At 40.7% G+C, this 21,193-nt stretch overlaps 1 protein-coding gene across 1 annotated transcript in view; it reads left to right on the top strand.

The window, feature by feature from the left end:
* tyw1 (tRNA-yW synthesizing protein 1 homolog (S. cerevisiae)) overlaps positions 1-21,193 on the top strand; it is a 125,338-nt gene that overhangs the window by 81,248 nt on the left and 22,897 nt on the right. Inside the window, exons 13-14 of the mRNA XM_034115861.1 lie at positions 7,336-7,471; positions 14,687-14,797. Coding sequence (XP_033971752.1) covers positions 7,336-7,471; positions 14,687-14,797 — 247 coding nt within the window. The remainder of the gene's footprint in view (positions 1-7,335; positions 7,472-14,686; positions 14,798-21,193) is intronic.

The following is a 21,193-nucleotide window of genomic DNA, read 5'->3' as shown; positions in this document are numbered from 1 at the left end:
CTATACGTTTCTGTGCATGTAAATGGTCTGCAAAGGCTAAAATCCCTGTGTTCCCTCCTTAGGGAGTTTCTCTCCCACTCCCCTCTGCCCCATGCCCTGCCCGCATGAAAAAAACGCTCCAACACATTGTATATGAAAGGGCTAAGGGGCGGGAGATCTCTAAGTGCTTGACCATTCACAAAAGAGCCAGCCTGAAAATGAACGAAATAGGGCTCCTTTAAACAATGCCCCATAGGACTTCTCTTAAAGGGGACCTATCATGCAAAACACACTTTTTTATGTCTTTTATACATAAATATGTGTCCCCGGTGTGTCAGGGAACTCACGCAGCGTCACAAAATAAAACCCTCTCTCTTTTCCTCCGTACCCAAATCTCTAAAAACGGGGCTACAACGGAGCTGATCCAGATTTGCGTCCGATATGACGTAATATCGGAAATGTAGGCTGGCTTTACACCCACGGCCCTATCAGAAACGTTGCTATCAAAAACAATGCCCGACTGTTTTGGACGTAATATGGTCAGTGTTTACATTAGCATCGCTAACACTCAGAGCTAACCTGTACTGGAGAGCATGTGTGTGAAGAAGCAGGAAATAAAAAGGAACTCACCTTGTGGTATAACCGGCAAGAGAGAAAGCCTTTGAGCTCCATACTGTTTCAGAAATAATCCTTGATAATCCATGATATGGCGTTTCATCACCGCAGTATTTGCCGGTAGAATCTCCCGCATGAGCTCAGCCCCCTCCTTTCTTTTTTTTTATCAATTTCTTCTTCTTTTTTTTAAAGCTTTATACCACAAATCAGCACTTTTGAAACAGGAAGTGAAATAGAGGGATATGAGGCATGGCTAGAATGGGTGATCTGTTTGGTATTTTGAACAAAACACTTCATAGACATGTTTTTTATGTATTTTTATATATCTGAGACCTATGCTATTGCCTAAAAATAGCATGATAGGTGCACTTTAAAGGTTGCATTGTAAATCTTCACGCAGATACAAGGCTTTAGGTTTTGATGAATCTGGTACCATAAGAGAAGAAAAGAAGAGAAGAACAGTAAAATAAAGTTTATTGATGAAATGAGATTTGAGATAAAAAAAAAGCTTAATTAGCCTGTTTACAATAAACATGAAATATATACATGTCAATATGTTTACCTTGGTTTCTGTCACTCCGCATCATATTGACCACATATCTCGAGTAGTCCAGGTTTTTTCGAGACACTCCCCGACATAATCAATAATATGTCAGCTAACTTCCACGTCACAGACTGAGATGTCAAATACCTCTCAGTGTTTCCCACAGATCTGAAATATACTTGGGGGGGGGGGGGGGGGGTTGTGAGGTGACGTGCAACAACAACAACAACAACAACAACATTAACATTAACCTTTCTGTTGGCCGCTTGTGAGCAGACCCTTCACGCGATGGCAGAGCGAACAGGTACAGCCAGGGCCGGACCGAGACAATAAGGCTGCAGCCACACGAGGACGATAACGGTCGTATCTGCTACAGTTCTCTATCAGATAGACGGTTCGGCCACACAAGGCCGACATGGAAACGCATAAAACGATAACGATAACGGGTCCCAAGGGGGGTAGATCTGCAAACGAAACGCTCTGGGGGGGAAACGGCTCTGTGTTTACGCCTATACGATCATTTCCTGATAACGATGACGCAATAGCCCCAGTGTTTCGAGCCAGGTCCCGGTATCTCGCAGGACAGTGCACCCAGCAGGAGCTTCCAGCTAGATTTGATCGATATGGACATAAATGCGAGTGAAGTCTAATCGGACAGGAGAGGAGACACGCAGCTCTGCATGATAACCTGCAGCTCCGCCCGCTGTGATGGAGCGATGAGCGGAACAAAACACACACTTCAAGTTAGATCATCACCCGTAGCTATTTTAATTACCTCTCAAACTACCTAAACTAATTATAAATATGTTTATTTTTACTGTCGGGTCACTCATTACTGGATCAGCCAGCTGCATGAGACCACGGATACTGACGGGCTGTCAGGAGAGAGGGAGGAAAAGAGAGGCTCCGTCCTCCGTGTATTATTATATAGAGTCGTTATTCTGTTTTAAAGCTCAATAAATAACAAAGAAGACCTTTGACCGGCACTTTTCTAATTTTGTCCGGAAGATTTAAACTTTAACGGACATGTTGACCGGCGAAACCCCACCTCTGCTGCTAAATCCAGCGCGGAGAATAAACAGAAGGGCGACCATGGCAACCATGCATGCGTGAGAAGTCTTCTTCGCTGCTTTTGGTGTATTTTGTGGCCGAAGTACAGCGCCACTTACAGGCCCGGCCATCGCAGTGGGAACATGTTTCAAATGGGGGGTGCTGTGGGGATGACACCAGGGCTGGTTCTGACCAATTTGCTGCCCTATATGCAAGATTTTAGCTGCCAATGAAAAACCTCTACAAAAGACCAATACACTACAAAAAGAGAAACTTATTGACATGGTGGACAGTTTATATGAAAAGGCTTCAAATGCATTTAGTATTTTATGAACATGTTTTAATTTTTAACATTTTAAAGTAAAATGCTGCACTTTGAGCAGAATTACTAGAGACTAGATCTAGGGGGTACAACTTTAAACACCCATATGAAAAAGATCGGTTTGCATTTTAATAATCAAATAAGTATGTGAACATAACCAATAACCCACCATAGCCAATAACAAATAAATGTAACTTGTTTTATTTTTGTTGTTCATTTATATCTTATTTGACCAGTTAACATTTATTTCAGAGTTCCCGTTAGAATATTTTTTTGCCGGTCAACATGTCCGTTAAAGTTGAAATCTTCCGGACAAAATGAGAAAAGTGCAGGTCAAAGGTCTTCTTTGTTATTTATTGAGCTTTAAAACAAATTGATATGATTCGATATTAAACAAACTAATTATAGTAGATTAACTACATTATTCAAAAGTGTACAGTAACTTACAAAAACACGGGAATAATAAACGGAGCGCTCTCTCTCCCTCTCCTGACAGCCCGTCAGTATCATGCAGCTCGCGGATCCAGTAATCCAGTAAAGTTTAGGTAGTTTGAGAGGTAATTAAAATAGCTACGTGTGATGTTCTAACCTGAAGTGTGTTTTGCTCTGCTCACCGCTGCAGGTGATCATGCAGAGCTGCATGTCGACTCGTCAGCAGCAGCTGATCTCTCGCTCCCGTCAGATTAGACTTCACTCACGTTTATGTCCATATCGATCAGATCTAGCTAGTTCTAGCTAATGATATGACTACCTGCTTATTAAAAGACACCTAAACAATAAGCGCCGCTATGCAACCGGGTGAGGCTGCAAAGTATAGCGCAGCATTATGCATTTGTTTACATGCCCACCGGAACCCCGAGGCATTACCAACAGATCAACGCACAATCAACCCATACAGGACATCTCTTTCTCCACATTAAGTGTTAGACATTAAATGACTATTCTTGTCTGTCACATACTCTTCTTGTCTGTCACATAAGTGGCGCAACTGATGCGGTATTGTGCTAAAGGGAAATTATTTTGACCGGAGAGATTTAGATTTGCCGGTCTTCAGCATATTTTACCGGTCATAGTCCGGTAATTACCGGCTAACGGGAACTCTGATTTATTTATTCATGCATTTTTTTTAATCTCCAGTTTTAAACCATATTTTTGGTTTACTGTCCTATAGTATACATTGGAATGATTTCAAACCTGTTTTTATTTATCCTAATAATTATAAAGGTGTGCCTTGGAAATATTTGTTTACATAAATTGTGATCGAACCGTTTGAGACCCACTACTGAGATAACTCAGACTAAATTGAACAATCTAAACACTCAGAGTCCTTTACCTCACTGAGCCTCTTAGTCTCACAGGAGAGAACTCTCCCTCCACATTATTGTAGAAACAGCTTATTTTCTTATTTTATCCGTTAGCGCAACAGAAGCTAACAACAATCCCCGCCGGTACCGGTGTTTCCTCTCTCTCTCTCTCTCTCTCTCTCTCTCGCTCTCTCGCTCTCTCTCTCTCTCTCGCTCTCTCGCTCTCTCGCTCTCTCGCTCTCTCTCTCTCTCTCTCTCGCTCTCTCTCTCGCTCTCTCTCTCGCTCTCTCTCTCGCTCTCTCTCTCTCTGTCTCTCTCTCTCTCTCTCTCTCTCTCTCACTTTGGCTGTGAGCTGCGGGCGCCTGATAAGCCAACATCCCCCACTTTCATCACTTACATCGCCCATCGTACAGGGCAAATGGAAAATGTAACCGGGGTGAAAAGGGTGTTATCTTTACTTAATTATGAATGTTGTTACATCAAGGCTGAAAATTCGTTTTTTTGTATTATATTTCCATTTAATCTTGTGGACGTGCAGATTCCCTGTCCTCCATCAGGGGGTGCTGCAGCACCCTCAGCACCCCTACTTCCCACGGCCCTGGACCCGGCATATGTACTGCAGCGTCTCCAGCACTTTCGAGCGGTCTCGTGTGAACGGACACGTTTCTGGTGCCTCTTGCGTGTGGACGGAAGACTTTTTTGATAACGATTTCGGTCCGTTTGCATTATCGTCCTCGTGTGGCTCCAGCCTAAGTCAGGCCGGAAATTATACACCCAGCCAGGCCACTTTCTTTTGTGCCATTTTGCTGGATTTATTTGTCAATATTTACAGTGTTGCTGCCCATAGTGATAGCCCTATAGTTTAAATCTACTACCCCATAATAAACATATGGACATGGGTTACTATTTAAAAAAAATTGTAAATGAATTTAGGAACCTGTCCATGTGATTTTAAGTGGGGGTGGACCTCAAATCCTCAGGGCGGTCCGGGTGCATGCTCCCCCAGTAAGATTTATTTTTACATTTTGGATTTAAATTAATCAATCTGGTGCACTTTGAGGGGGAAATAAAGAGACTAGATCTATGGGAACACCTATATGAAACAGAACTGTATACATTTCAATAATCATAAAATCATGGCCATAACCAATAACATACCATATCCAATATGAAAAAACACTGAAACTTGTTTATTTATTTATTTTTGGTTCATTTATAGTTGTGAGTGTGTCTGGGCTCCTGCATCAGCCTCACCTGTCTCTCTCCTCTCCCTCCTCTCCCCCCTCTCCCCCCTGCTCCTCTTTCAGGCAGCAGCAAAGACTAGTTTTAGCTCTCAACAAGTTTTAAAAGTGTATCTTACCTTTTTTCACCTAGTTAACTCTTTCTTTTTTATTCATGCATATTTTACTAATCACTACCCCCTCAAATGGAAATATGTGTTTACATAAATGGTGACCAAACCGTTTGAGACCCACTGAGAACTTAGACTAAGTTAACTATCTAAACACTCAGAGAGTCCTTTACCTCACCTGGGGCCTATACTACGAATCTAGTTCAACATATCCTGGATATGTTTTGAGTTATCCGGTTTACTTAATCCAAAAAAAAACCCGCTCTCGCTAAACTGTCCTACGACGCTGGCTATCAACTCGATCGTTCAAGCCAGCCGTGTCCTATCTAGTTAGGTGCGCGTTCACATAAAAGGGGTGGTATTTGGAGCGATCGACCAATCACAAACATGGACAAGCCGCGTACTGACAGCGCAGCGTCATACTTCCTGAATGAAAAGTCAACTATAATATTAGACATATGAAGACGTTAAACTTTAAACATCCATGACACTTTATCCAGGATAAAAGCCACATAGCTGCACCTGCAAGGTGAATACAGCTGGTAACAGAAAAAGTGTTTGAATGCGTACATTAACAGGTTTATGAAATCACTGCCCCGTCTAAGACACGAGTGGATCTGACTTTAATTACATTTGACTCGAGTGTTTCGTCAACTTAATGTGTTGCTTAAAATAATACTTCTGCATACAGTATGTGACACTGAGTGTTGCACGGCCAGATACGGCTCAAGAAGCTGACTCAGATAAGGAAATATATGATACATTATGATGTGATGTGATATGAATGATAATGGGACACATCGACGTCTGCACTCACAGTGCCGCGGACTGTACTTAATGTTACTTTGATCCGGTTACTTATGTCGTGGCAGGTATTTAATTAAGCTTTCTTAACGCTAATGTTATATTAGTCAGATTGCTCTGAAGATGGGAGGTGATATTCTATTCATTTTCACGTTCACACAGTCGGTGATTTTGACCGGCCGTCTTTCCTGCAACAGCAGTTTAAACTGTATTTCCTTTATCCTGTAATATGACTTGATCGCTTTAAACTCTGCACACTGTTATCAGCTGTTCCACCATGGTTGCTACCTCAACCTGTAATAGATTTATCCTTATTGAAACGGTCTGAGGACAAGGATTTAACATGGACATTAAATAAATCAACAGTAGGTGGCGATATATGCTCCAATTGGAAGCGATTCGCCATTAAAGCAAAGAAGAAGAAGAACTCTGCACAGTTGATCTCTTATCCTGGAACCTATCCTGCTCCGGAGCAGGCTAGCCGTTCAGCATAAGTGATCTAGCCCGCTAAAGGCCCCTGAGCTGTAGTTATCCCGAGCTTGAATGACACACAGAGACCAATCAATGGCTTTGATTTATGATCTGTATGACAGTGGCCATGTCGGCAGGCCACATCATGTAGACAGCCAGTCACCCTGTGTGAGGCAGACCCACATTTGCGCAGCGTTGCGTTCACAATACATAAAAGAAACTTTAAAAAAACGAAATGGGTCGCGAAATATACTTGGGCGGCCGTTAATATACCTGGGCGGCCCGCCCAAGTAAAGTCTATGTGTGGGAAACCCTGCCTCTGCTGGAAGGACAGTAGCCATCAGCCATTCTCTTCCCTGTCTGCAGAGCCTCCTGGTTGGAGAGGAGCTGAGCTGTTTGTTGAGTCTCTCCTCCTGTAATGCTTAGATCAGTGGAATTCTCCTATAGTAGAACAAGCTGAATTTCCAGACCCCTGTCTCGTTGCTTGTTTGGCTACTTGGTTTGTTTTTGCATCTCTACATAATGGCCTCTCTTAGCACAGCATATCTTTTAATCTCTCATCTAAAAGTAAGAAGCATTAGGGACTATTGCTGTTCTTGTTTCGCTTGTGTGAATTTTTGATACTTTTCTGGTAGTGTTTAATAATCCTGTGCATCCTCCTGCTAATCCTGATTGTCCCTCACTGCAGCTAAATGCACACAAGTTAATGTCTTCTTAAATTATTTAATATTGATGAGAAGCACTCCTTGTTTTACAGCTTCCTCCTCCTCTGCCCACTTATTTTGCCATTCCAGTCTGTGCAATGAATGTTGCTTTTAGCACAGCGTTTAAATGCCACCCAGGTTCATTATTATTCCTACCCTCATTTCTCCTCCATATTTTCTACTCTTTCCAGGAGCCTTGTGCCAGTCACCCAGCTGTATGTCAGTGTGGACGCCAGCACCAAAGACAGTCTGAAGAGGATTGACCGTCCACTTTTTAAGGACTTCTGGCCCCGCTTCCTGGACAGCCTCCGGGCCCTGGGAGAGAAGGTAAGCCGGTTTTTCCTCAGGTACATTGAGACTCAAGAATAATGCACCCTATTTTCCCCGAAGAATGCTGCATTTTGGAATAGGGAGAGCTAGTTAGCGTTAGCTGTTGGCAGCATAGTTCTGCTTTGCTAAATCATGGAGCTAATTTACATTTTCTGATTTAGATTTCATGAAGGTACATTATTCAAAATTCATTCAGTTTAAATTAGTATTGGATGAAGGCTAATGTTCAATTCCGTGTTCGAATGTGATGTTGTTAAGGTTGTGGCAAAATATTTGAATACATTTTGGTTATTTAGAAGGAAGGGTTTTCGCAGCCATATAAGATACTATAGATGGAAATATGATCCGTTAACTTCCTAAATACATGGAATTTATTATTCAGTTTTTTACCTGATCATAGAATTGCAATGGTATAGGTATCAAATGCTCGTTATTGCATTAATTAATTTACTTAACTCTGTTAGCTCCACAATCATAATTAATAATATATAAATAATGTCTAATAATTCAGTTTTTATAATAATATCCGACTTAGCTTAGCTTTGATAAGGAATTAGAAATATTTTACGATACTTACTCATTCCCCCAGAGTTGGAAACATTTGCATAAAAAATATAATCATGCACTTGTTGTCAGGTGGAAGTATCTTGGCAATTTGGCAAGCTAGCAAAACGCAGGACTGAACATGTACAGGAAAAAAGGTTTGAGAGATCTAAAAGCTTTTTGTTTCCAGTCTCACTGTTAAGCGCACTTTAGATGATGATTTGCAGCTTATCATTGCAACAGCTAAACATAAATATTTTCATGAATGAAGATAAAACTTCAACATTACTATAAATAAGACACTTTGATTATTCAGCCCATGAAACACTTGTCATTTTGATCTCCCAGATCAGAGCACACAAGGCATCACCAGTTTCCCATCTAAATGTTATTTGCCATTTAACAAAGAAGAAGGTGACTCGGCTCTAGAAATAATTTGAGATATTTTTTCTCTGCATGCATTTGGACTAAAGATTTAAAACAGCAGAATATCACAATTACATTTCTTGGTAAGCTGTAAATTAAAATATGTGGTGGTGATTTTTTAACAAAAGGAAATTATCTCCATCTCACTTTTGAAGTGGCAGATTCTTACTCATGCTTTTTGTTTTGAGTGAATCGCAGCAGATGAAAGGCCTGATTAAGTCTTCTCAGAAACCCCAGATTGGCAAGTCTTCTATTTTCAACAAACTCCTATCGGCTGACAGCTAGATTGCGATCAATGATAGAGAGCATTTTATAGTTTTAACACTTTCATCAAGTGGGAAAGAGTGACTTACTATTGATTCTTGAGTCTTTTAACACTTTAAAACTGCCACTGCTGAATAAAAAGGTCAGAGGTGTACATTTATTTTAAGTGCGTGATGTGTCCACAAAAAAAAGTGGAAAGTCCATTATCACAGCCTGCGCCCAGACACCAGACCGCTTGTGTAAATTGATTCTCCTTGTTAACATGTTTCTCAAAGAGCCAACTTGACGGGTAAAACGGTGCTATAGCGCACCAGCAAAATGACCCCATGAAAGATGTGGACTGTTACAGCCTTTTTAACACCTCTCTAATGGGCCTGCTTCCTCGTGTTTAAGGCTTCAGCAAGCTGTGAGCAAATTGATTACCACGCAGGTTGAGTGACCGCACGGCTCGAAGCAAATCTCTGTCGACAGAGAGCTGCACTCTGATGGCATCTAGATCTCCATTTTTACCACAAACTAACTAGCAAACATAAATGTGAGGTAACTGCAGGGGTGGCCAAAATAACAGACACAATTTAAGAATATAGCCTAAACATTTTAAAGTTTATTGAAGTAAGGGATCCAGTCAGTACAACATTATTTTAGACCCTCCACTGTTTGCTTTATACAGCCTCCTCAATCTATGCTATAATGATTAAATATGGACCTATGGAACTATGTAATTCTTTATCTTACAATATTATAAGAAAAACCTTAGTCCACAAAAACCATCAGACACATCTAATATAAGATACTGGTGATCTTAGAGGTTCCCACCGTCTAAGACTTAAAGTGGACCTATCATGCTATATTTGAAACATATATTGTAGGGCCATACCTATATAAAACATGTCTGTGAAGTTTTTTTTTCAAAATACCAAACAGATCATGCATTTTAGCCATGCCTCATTTCGCTCTATTTGCTCTTTTCCAGCCCTGTTTTTGCAAGGGCTGATTCTGCTTTTGTGGCAGACTACAGCGCCACTTACAGGCCTGGCATATGTACTACAGCGTCTCCAGCGAGCGGTCTTTCATTCCCCTGATAGGTGGAGAGTTGCCCATATAGGCGGAGCACCCCTTTTCTGAATAAAACACAGCAGCTGCTAACCAAATAATAGCTGCCTTTATCTTAGAAGTGGTGACGCTAATCACGACATCATGCGACCATGATGTCGTTTGTTTGAAGTGGAGATAATTTTGCTCAACCAATCTTGAAAGTATCGTTAACGTGTGTGTGCGATAAATCTTATTTTCTCCAATAATTCAAAATCCAAATCAACCAAAATTCCAATATGACCATAACAAGTTTTCGTCATAAATTGAATGACTATTTTGGAATGATTCTTTGAGACATCCAACTGATTTTGATAGAACGGGTCAAATTATGTTAAAGCAGGCTGCCTTTTAATCATTCTATTTTTTGTTTGATTTCTCGACCAAGGTTAGCGTACTTGGCTCCATTTTTGTAGTTGAATTGCCACTGTAAATTGTATTCCTTTGGCACTGCCACCGCTTTGTAGCAAAGGTGACGAACCGGCTTGTCTTTTCTCGACTCTGACATTTTTGTATTATTCATATTTTTTTACGACCCTTTATTGAGACGTTTGAGTATGCATGTAATAAAATCGAGTTGCATTTTTGGACATGTACTTCTGTAAAGCAGTATTGAATTGTATGATAAGCAAACTGTATTCTTTGCAAGCTCTTGCAGGTCATTGTTTTGGCCCTCGGCCCTTGAGTTTGACTCATGCTCTAAGTGACTAAAGAGGAATCCAGTGTAGGGCAGATGGGTGACAGCGAGGGCCTGCTGGACCTGGGGCTGACACTTGAGCCCTCTTGCAAATTCATTCCACTTCACTGGTATCTCATTATTTCCAATACTGCATCCAAGTCTGACAGGTAAAGGAGCCATCAATCTAAAGAATACCTTTTATAATTGGTGTCTAACAAATGTCTTACCAAGCTTTCCTGGCTCAGCATTCTTATGTGTATACCATTTGTTAGACACCAAATGTACAAACTCTGTCAGCGACATCAATCACATGGACAGATCTCAGTCATCTCCTTTATGGAAGCGTTACGCAGCTTCTTTCTTTATGGAATTGACATGTGATATTGAAGTATGATCCTTCTGTTTGAAGAGTGATCATTTGAATAGGAGTTTAGATCTGTGAACAACTATTTTAATCTTATTAATGATGTGTTTCAGTGAAGTGCACAGTCGCAATGGATTTGCATAGTAGGGTATGATTATTGAATGGAGAGAAGGTTAGGTTGGAAGCAGTGAAGGTAATTTTAGAGTTAAGGTCATATCCATGGTAGGACATGGTTTGACCCGTGGCATATTGAAGCATGGACGAAATTAAATGCAGAGCACTAAAATCTCAAACTTTATTTTTTTCTCCCCCCCCCCCCCCGCTGCTTGAAAGACCTCCATTGGACTCTTTTGTTTGCTTCCTTAACATAGTGACATCACTATGTAACACTCGCGCTTCTATTGGATAGCGCTCTAACAAATTGTGCGTTAAGGGCTAAGTGGCGGGAAATCTCGAAATGGTTGGCCAATCACAACACAGCCGGCCAGCTAACCAATCAGAGCAGACTGGGCTCTGGTTTCAGACCGAGGGTGAAAAGAGGTGCTGCAGCACAGGCAGTATGAGAAAAATAAAGAGCTTCTTGAACATTTAAGCACATACATGTCACAGTAGAGACACATACTAACATGAACCTGAAAATGAACATAATAGGGCCCCTTTAACAAAGCCATGAGTAGGCCCATATGCTGTATCTGATGCCCAGTATGCCGGTTTGTTTCTGGCTCACGGAACTGTTAGGAAATGTCCTCTTCACCGTCTCCTCCTTTCAACACTGCATCTATCGAAAAAGGCATGAGTAAATAATGTTTTATGACTAAAAGTTGTATATTTATATTTAAAACCTCAACATTAAAAAATACATGTTTTTATAAATATGACTCAATTTGCTCCAGAGCGTTCTTGTGTTTGCTCATGTAAATGTCAGTGTGACAATATGATTTGCCTGTGTGCCCAGTTTTTAAAAATAAACCCTCTCTTTATGTTCCAATAACCCCTCCCCGTCTCTTTGTCTCGGCTCCATATAATTCTGAGTCCCTCTTTCATGGTTGGCTCTATCTCCATCCCTCCTTAGTGCTTATCCCTCTCTGTTCCCCTTCACCTGGCCTCCCTGACAGTGCACCGGGGATTGATAGAGTTGTGCCTCAGTGTCGTATTTGGAACAGGGGCAGCTTGAAATACCTCACCTCCCACTTCCTTTGGCCAATTATCCCCTTCCCTACTGGGCTGAAAGGGCCGAGTGTTATAGATAACCTTCCGCTGAGCGAGAGAGAAAGAGTGCTCTCTACTCTCCCTTTGTCAATTACTTGTTTCTTTGTATTTCTCAAGTCCTCTGTCCTCACTATCCCCTTTTTCAACCCCCTGTGTCTTTCTTCCTCTCCATCACATTCTCAATAATCCTCTTACTCCTGCTATACAGCAACAACAATAGCCTGAATCTACACCATTGAACTGCTAGCGGGGCTTTTTCATCCATGTTTTTACCCAGGGAGAGTTAACTGAGTACTAATAAAAGAGATATCTCAGGTCCCCTTGACCTTGACCTTAATACATATATAAAATATCTGTTAATACATACTCCAGTCGGTGTAATCCTATATTTATTTGATTGTTTACGTTTTCTAATCATTAAAAATGCTTTGAGAAAATTCAGAAATTAAAAGTTGAATAATAATATTATTATATACTACTATATAATACAAATAATAAAAAAACAACTTCAGAATAAACTATAACTTAATGATCAAATGCCATTTGGAATTATAAAAACTGCACATTAAGGAAATGTTAACCTGCAACACCCGTACTTGAAGGTGCTGGCATTTTGTGCAATATATGGTGCCCTCCCTCCTCCCTCTTTACCGGTACATATCATTTAGCTGACGCTTTTATCCAAAGTGATTACAAGTGCAATTAACCATGAAGATACAAACTAAAAAAAGCAAGAATCCTGTACGTACCATAACTTAACCTTTCTAAGTGCTATCTGTGTTGTTTGAATTTTTGGCCAAGGTGCAGTGGAAACAGGCAGGTCTTCAGTCCGCGACAGAACTGTAGAACTGTTGGAATGCAGTAGTTGCATTAGTAACAATCCAAAACAGGCCCAACTGCTCAGTTATAATTCAGACAGTAAGTTGGTGGTTATCAGGACACCTGTGAGCTGCTTTTGTCTGTAGTGGACCAATGTTGGTGACAAACTGCCATTGTAACATTGAGACAACAAATAATTAATTGCATGCTTTTCCCCCCCTGATTTGTCGGAACTAGTGTTTGGAACGTTTCAATTTCATGCCCTAACCTTTTTAATGTCCAAACACAACTACAGTATGACCTTCAATCAAGTGTGAAATAATTTCTTTGCTTCGTTTGTTGAACTGTTACACTTGAAATAATGATGGGACCAACTCACCCAGCAAACAAACAGTTACCTTATCACAGCACAATCTAACTGTTGTTTAAAACAGTGTAGTTTTTTACTAAAGTAGACATTCAGATTTTCATATGAACATGTTGCACAAATGTGTTTTTGGCTCAGTCTGTCGAGGAATACCAGGCTGTTGGACACATCTTGCATTAGGGTTTTTTTTTGTTCATGATATGTGAACATTTGTTCAATGCATAAATAAAATGTATTTGCTAAATGTGGTATAAGTAAAGCAGGGGTGGGGAACCTTTTTCCTCTCAAGGGCCATTTCAATGTTTTCAACATCCTCCGAGGGCCGTACAAATGATTGACCTCTGCTTAAAAATACTAAAATCACAGCCCATTCATTTCGCCTTTCTTTCATGCTGCGCAAAGAAAAAGCAACCTCTGAATCCAGATATCTTACCATGACTCGCGTATGCATGTGTGCACGGTTTTGGCATGACCACCAAAACAGAAAGATATGGACACAAGATGTGTGCAAATGTATTTAGTTTCCTATCCATGTGAACATGATTTAAGTGGGGGGGGGGGACCTAACCTCCTCTAGGGGGGTCCGGGGGCATGCTCCACCCGGGAAGATTTGTTTTTAAATGTTGAAGTTAAAAGCATCAATCTGGTGCACTTTGAGAGCAACATTAGGAGATCTATGGATACATCTCTCAACACCCATATGAAACAGAACTGTAAACAGATTTTCATTTTCTTTATGGATATTTTACAAATCACTCCTTTCAAACTGTATTCTTGTTTATTAATAACAACTTTTTTTTACTGTCATATAGTATTTTATACCCGTTTACTTTATTCTCTTGTTTTTTTATAACTATAATGATCATATAAAGATGTGCCTTTACCTCACTGGTTGTAGAAAAAGCTTCTTATATTCGTTAGCATAGCTAGCTAACCAGATGCTAATAACAACAAAGGTATTGACTGTCTGATCAGTATGACAGATGAACAGATCTCCACTGGGCTTTCAACTAAAGACACAGCCACGCAGAAACTGCGGCATGTGTACGGCTCCTTATGGGTACTGACATTTGTGAAGTGCCGGAGCGGCGTTCTGGTGCTCTCCGTCAGAACTACACCCCTGTCAGACGAGACATATACCACGTGATGACACGTTAGGCTCGTGTTGTGTTCAAGGACCCTGACCTTGGCCAGGAAAAACAGGCACTATTTTTGCGGTCTAGATTTCTTTAATTTTTTTCTTTTTTGCGTGTGTTTATAAATTACCTCGAGGGCCGTACCAAAAGGTCTCGCGGTCTGTATACGGCCCGGAGGCCGGAGGTTCCCCACCCCTGAAGTAAAGGAAGGTAGACCCATAATACATTTAATATGCAACAAACTATTAGTACAACAATCTCATGTTTATCCTCGAACATTTCCATTAATCCTAAACGCTGTTCCTCCCTCCAGAGACAGAGGACGGTGTACAGGCTGACGCTGGTGAAGGCCTGGAATGTGGAGGAGATGCAGGCGTACTCTGAGCTTATTTCTTTGGGACAGCCGGACTTCATTGAGGTCAAGGTAGGGTTCATCAGTATTTGATTTATATTTGCATGTGTTCTGTCTTTCTTTACTCGGCTAATGTCTTATTTATCATTATTGTAGTGGCCGATTATCAAAAATACAAAGTTCCAAGGACACTTAGCCTACGAGGCGATTTGGAGCTATGACTCTTACAGAGCGTTGAAATAACTTTAATGAATACCATGTACTCACGGGTACGTCTTGAGGTACGTCTTGAGAGTTTTATTCATGTGAATTCCCTAGATCCCTTGGCCGTCCACTAGCGACTTAAAACACTTTAAACTGCATATAATAAATAAACACAAGTACAAATGCCATCAGGCGTGCGGACGCGTCCAGTCAAAAACTTTGTCTGACTGACAGTCAATTCAAACTCTTGGACCTGCGCACTATAGTGTGCTTTATGGAAGGAAACTAGCTGGTAAACAGTCATAAACCTTGCACAGTCGAGAAATATACAAAATTATACAAAAACTGTGTAATTATAACTCGATATTATCAAATGTTTTTAAATTAATTTCAAAGAATATGCAACTGTCTCATCAACCATAAATATTTACCATGAATAGTATTATGCCAACAAGGAAAAAGCACAAGAGAAGGAAAGAGGTTAAAAGACACAGAAAGCGGGAGACAGAGAGACCCTGGAAGAAGACAGACAGGTAGAAACACCTAAGTAAACACGGTCTGGTAATGTATAAAGACTTGTTCATGGAAAACAGTTGGTACCGGTATAACAGACTATTTTTTTCTAAGTGGAACCAAGGCTATAATTTCAAATCGATAAAATTATATTTGTATCTATATTGCATGTCAATGGATTATTTTAGTGGCTGTGTAATAAACAACCATCAAATCTCTTCATGGTGAGTCGACATGAAGCCGAGGGGTTTTGGTCGGGGATTTTTTCTCATTAATAATCTTTATTTATCCGTCAGTGTATATGGTTTTACATGATTTGATGCGTTTCTGAAGTATACCAGCACATTTGCTCCTCATTAATTAGTTTTCTGAAAGTAAACAGGCCAGTTTTTACAGAAAATAATAATCTTTAAGAAAAATCTTCATACATCTTATCTGAACAAATATTCACATATATTCACATTCACACATCATATGCAATCAATTAAGTCTAGTTATGACAACATGGGACTGGCTTTTCTCCAACATACAGTTTAACTGTAGAATAACATTTTACTGGAAACATTTCACTTTCAACAGCCCTAGAAACACTTAAATATTTGAAAAGAAAGAACATCAGCATTTCTTCCTTCTATTTCTTCTTGTTCTTCTCTTTGACACTTCACCAATCTAAAAATCAAGGGAACAGGCTGAACAAACAACCTGATATCGACACTGAAACTCATTGTCTTCACATCCTGTATCTTATTGAATATTTGTTCAATCTGAAATGAAAGAGCCACAATATATTCTATTAAATATCATTTTGACTCTTAGAGCCAATAAGCTATTTTGAGAGTTATTTAAGAACTTCAGGGTACTTTTGCAAGTTAAGATCAAACCTGTTAATTTAGCTTTGTTGCAGAAGGGTCATTATGGTCCTGGATAAACAGTTAGTCTCACTAGTCCACCGACAAAAATAAAAAGACAGGGACTGGAATGACAACTACAGTTATTTTAACAACACTGCTAACACCAGAATGTACTGTATATAGCCAGAATAAGAGTCCATATAAAAGAGATAACTTTCATAACTCACTCGAATGGTGGACTGAGATTAATAGTATTGGAAGGGGCACCTGGTGGCAGTTTGAGCAGTTGTCATAGTGACAAACTCGCCTCAGTCTGTGTTCATTATTGAGTGTATCATATCCAGGTATGATCCCAGTAATAATAGCAGTGGCAGATGTAGTTGTAGTAGTGACAGCTATGGTAGAGCCAGCCCTCTCTTCTTGCTTGTATGTTTTAGAACCAAATCCAACCAAATCCATGTAATTCACTTAGATTGTACTATATTACACTTTTGGGGGTGCTTCCAAGAGTAATTGTCTCGGTTATAGAGACTAGAGCAGGGGTCGGCAACCCCTGGCACGCGTGCCACCATTGGCATGCGGCACCGTAACCAGTGGCACACTAGGAATTAGTGGAATAAGTGTGCAACATATTTACATTTGATTTTCGGATCCTGAACGAGACCGCCGCCAGAGCGCATCTCCCCGTTACCTGCAGAAGGAAGCCATGCACGCAACGCAGCCCCGCTCTCTTTAAGTCCTGGCGACTTTCTGCCACTTTCCTCCGTGGTGCAGTGCTGATCGTTTCACCACAGAGGAAAGCACTTCACAAATTGCAGTACCCATAAGGAGCTGTACAAATGCTGCAGTTTTTGCGTGGCTGTGTCTTTAGTTGAAAGCCCAGTGGCAATCTGCTCCTCGAAATAATATGCTACACAGGGGCGGACTGGCCATCTGTGTGTTGAACTTTCCTGTCGGCTCCCAGACCGTAGTCGAGGAAACAGGGGGGATGACTCTCTGTCGGCTCCCAGGGCAGAAGCAACAAGCTTCAGGTTCAATAACCCACTTTAGCTTAAATGACTGGAGAGAGGCGAGCTCTTCTTGGGAGGCCGTTGCATTTATTTAGTTGTTCTTCTGTTTCACAAAATACATCACAGACCTCTGTTTTTCTGCTGCCTCGTTTCACTTCCAGAAACATACACACGCTCGCTCACACTCGCTCTACCATCCACACACACATGCACACGCCACACCCCTCTCTCTCTCTCTTAAAGGGACAGCGATCTCATCTCGCTCTGCATGACCCTAATATCATAACATCTGTGTTCTGGAGAATCACAGAACGGACGATCGTCCTTATTATTATGCCGTTTAAACCAATTATTTAAATTTGTTGCGCTTACAGTTCACGAGCGTCGAGCTCCCCCCCCCCCCCGTTGATAATTCACGATCGTCGCACGCTGATAACATTTTTTTTTTGTAATGGCACTTCATATCAAAAAGGTTGCCGACCCCTGGACTAGAGGGTTCCTAACTTGCCATTTGTCTTTAAAATAAGAAACGGTTTTGGGGGATTACTTGACAGCAGGATTCCTGACAAGACGCATCAAAAGGAGGAATAGGGGGGATAAACTAGTTTAAGTTATTTTAGGACATGGCTTAGTTGAATACTTGAGTATGATTGGTAAACTCAGACAAATTCAACTGTGTTCTTTTGCAATATCAGACCGCCGCTAACTGTCGCATGTGCAGTCATATCGATCAAGAAAGAAGTCTGTTCAATTTAATGTTAGTTGTGGGCGAAAAACACATTTGTTATCCTCCATCAGAAATGTAGAGAAAAATTGCCAAACTGTCCCCAGGAAAGAAATGAAAAATAGAAGAAGAAGAAAACCGCGCAAGAGAAGGAAAGAGTTTAGGAGACACAGAAAGCTGGCCCACAGAAATGAGCAGAAGACAGACAGGAAGTAAACACTAACAGGACAAAAGAACACAAACATCTAATGTTAGCAGCGTACTGTGTAGTGGCTTTCTATCTGTAAATGATGCCCACTGTTTGCTTTTCTGTCTGTCGTGATTGGCATTATCTATTATATGGAGCAGCTCCTATCATGCTTTGACTATTCATTAGTTTATCCAAACATTTTTTTTTTCAATTATGAGAAGTCTGTCTAAATGAGCTGTGTGCATTAGATTCTCTTATATACCTGCAAATGTACTCCTATATATATTTCTTAGTTTTAGGAGCTTTGAACTGAAGTTGAGATTCGGTTTTATTCTGCTTTAATTCCACTGCAGGGGTGCAAGTTAATTGGTTCGAACAGGTGAACCCCCCACCCACACATGATACACACACTAATCCACACGTCATCTATCCCCTTGTGTGTTCATTACATTCGTCCTTCATCCTAAACGCCCAGCTATAAAGGCAAGAGAATGGTCGAAAGGCTTCCCACAGACAAAGTCAGCATTCATGAAGCACCTCTTCCCACATGGAGCCCCCACATGGGAATACCCCCCCACATCTTCTCATCTATAATCCAGATCTAATTCCTGCACTACATAGTAACAGAGGTCCACCTCTGACCAGTCTCCACTGGGATCCAACTCCTCCCAGCAACTGCAATTATTACTTTCTCTAACCTTCATTTTTCCCAGGCCATGTGTGCTGAGCTGAATGGTCTTTTTTCAGCAGCCAGCTCATTTACACGGAATCACAGTGCAAACACAGTCTCATCCAGCAGCAGAAAGGAGCATTTCAGTGTTAATAGTCTCACTGAAAGACACCTTAACAAAGAGTAGCAGTTGTAGAACAGCCCAAATGATACATATCGTCATCATATTGGGCGACAGACTCTGCACTTCAGTCTTCCAGCAATTCTGGTTACCAATGGCCATTTTGAGATTTGTATGGATTGTTATCAGTGTTTCTCCAGAGGAGATCTGGGAAGGTTAGCTTTTGAATCCCCAAAGGCTTTCAAAGGATAAGAAATGAGTTCACATTTGCCGTGGAGACAGTGGACAGCAAATCTAAACCGCCAAATGAGATGCTCTCAATGCACATCATTGATATCTGCATCTGATTATCTCTGAGGGACGGAGACCAAGGATAATGATTAATTACAAAATTACACAATATTACGTTGAAAAATGTGTTCATCCAGGTGACAGTTTTCCTTTATAGCAGCAGGAGAAACTTGTTTATGTATTCTCCCTTTCCATGTTCTTTTCCTCTGGTGTTGCTTCATGGTGCTGATGGTGCAGAAATAAGAGCACACCACCGAAAATAGTTATGACCCAACTTACTCACTTACTGCACACAAAACTAGAAGTAATAATGTTGTTGCCTCAAGCACTCTTTGATTTAACAGTTAGAAACTAGACACTTCAGCAATATCTGCCAAATATTGAAAACATTTCAGAGCTGTAAACAGAACGACTGAAGAAATGACTTGAGAGGTGGCCCTTCTTTGGTGGCTGTTAATAAATACTCAAACTTTTTAACTAAAGTAAAATAGGAAGCCAGTGCTGTTATACTGGTTCCTTGCTGTCAGAGGTTGGCAACATGTGGTGTGAAAACTAAATAAACCGTTCAAACCATGAATAGATTTTTGGAATCTCATTTGCCTGGCAGCATGCCCCCATATTAAAACTAAATACAATTATTATACACATCTGCAAACCAGTCAGTTGCAGTTTCCATCCATCTCTTTCCAAAATGGCATCAGTTCATCATTAACAGAAGCAATGCTTTTTTGCAGTCACAGGTACCTTGGCTTTTGGCGCCTAAAATATTATCAGTTCATCTTTGAGTTTTCTCTAAATTTGATGAAATTCCCTCAATGCGGAGTTATCCTGTTCATGAGAATGGCCGTGTCGCTATCACTGGCACTGAGGCAGAACAAGCTCACACTCATCCCATCTATCATCCCCTTAGCGCCTCTTGGTTTTGTCTCATCTGTTTTGTCTTGGCACTTTCTGCCAACAAGACAATAATCTTTGCACCAATTCATGACCTGAACACTTTTCAATTCAAAGCAGAATGTGAGAATGTTGCTTCTGGGACATGTTGCAGACCGACTCAGGGGTTTGTATTTCCATGCATCCTCAAGATTTTACAGTTTTTATTTGATAAGTTTGGGCATTTTATGACACAGAGACTCTGGTACTATTCTTCATCTGAGTTGTCTGAGTCTTACAGCCAGTTTTATTTTCTGGCTAATGCAGTCTGTTGTTGGGGAAGGGTGCCATAAGTTGCTGTAAACCTCTTTTTAAACTCCAGTCATGTACAGTACTGCTAGGAGGCAGCAGGATGAATGCAGGAGTTGTCAGTATACAAACCACTGAAATATTACAGTGTGCAGACTTCAGATTCACACAGCCAGCAAGTACAATCAGTTGACTCTCTCCACAGAGTTTATAAATCTCTTATATTACAATTGTATCCTGTACTTTTCTTTCATTTATAGTCCCTGATTCCCTAGATGTTTTTCTCCCTGCCTCTTTCAATTCTGTTCATCGTATTCAAATCTGCTCTCAGTCAAATTCATCATGTGATGTAAATGTCAAAGCTTTTTTTTTTGCCATCTGTGCAAAACTGAATTCGACAAGCTGTGTCACAATTAAATTTCATTACATTACATGTCACTTGTTAGACGCTTTTATCCAAAGCGACTTACATACATTCAGTACTGTGGCCAATCCCCACAGGAGCAATTTGGGGTGAAGTGTCTTGCCCAGGGACACAACGACATGCTGACTGCAGTGGGACTCGGACTTGCTATCCCCTGATTTGAAGTTCAGCGCACTGAGCCACAGCCTCCCTATTTCCTCTACATTAAGATAATCAATAAGCATACACGCACAAAACTAGTGTTGTCAATCAATTACATATTGCATCAATCACAAAAATGATCTGTGA

Source organism: Trematomus bernacchii, unplaced genomic scaffold, assembly GCF_902827165.1.
Source record: "Trematomus bernacchii unplaced genomic scaffold, fTreBer1.1, whole genome shotgun sequence".
Classification (NCBI taxonomy): Eukaryota; Metazoa; Chordata; class Actinopteri; order Perciformes; family Nototheniidae; genus Trematomus; species Trematomus bernacchii.
The sequence above is the reverse complement of the archived record's forward strand: the minus strand, read 5'-3'. Positions and strand labels throughout refer to the sequence as shown.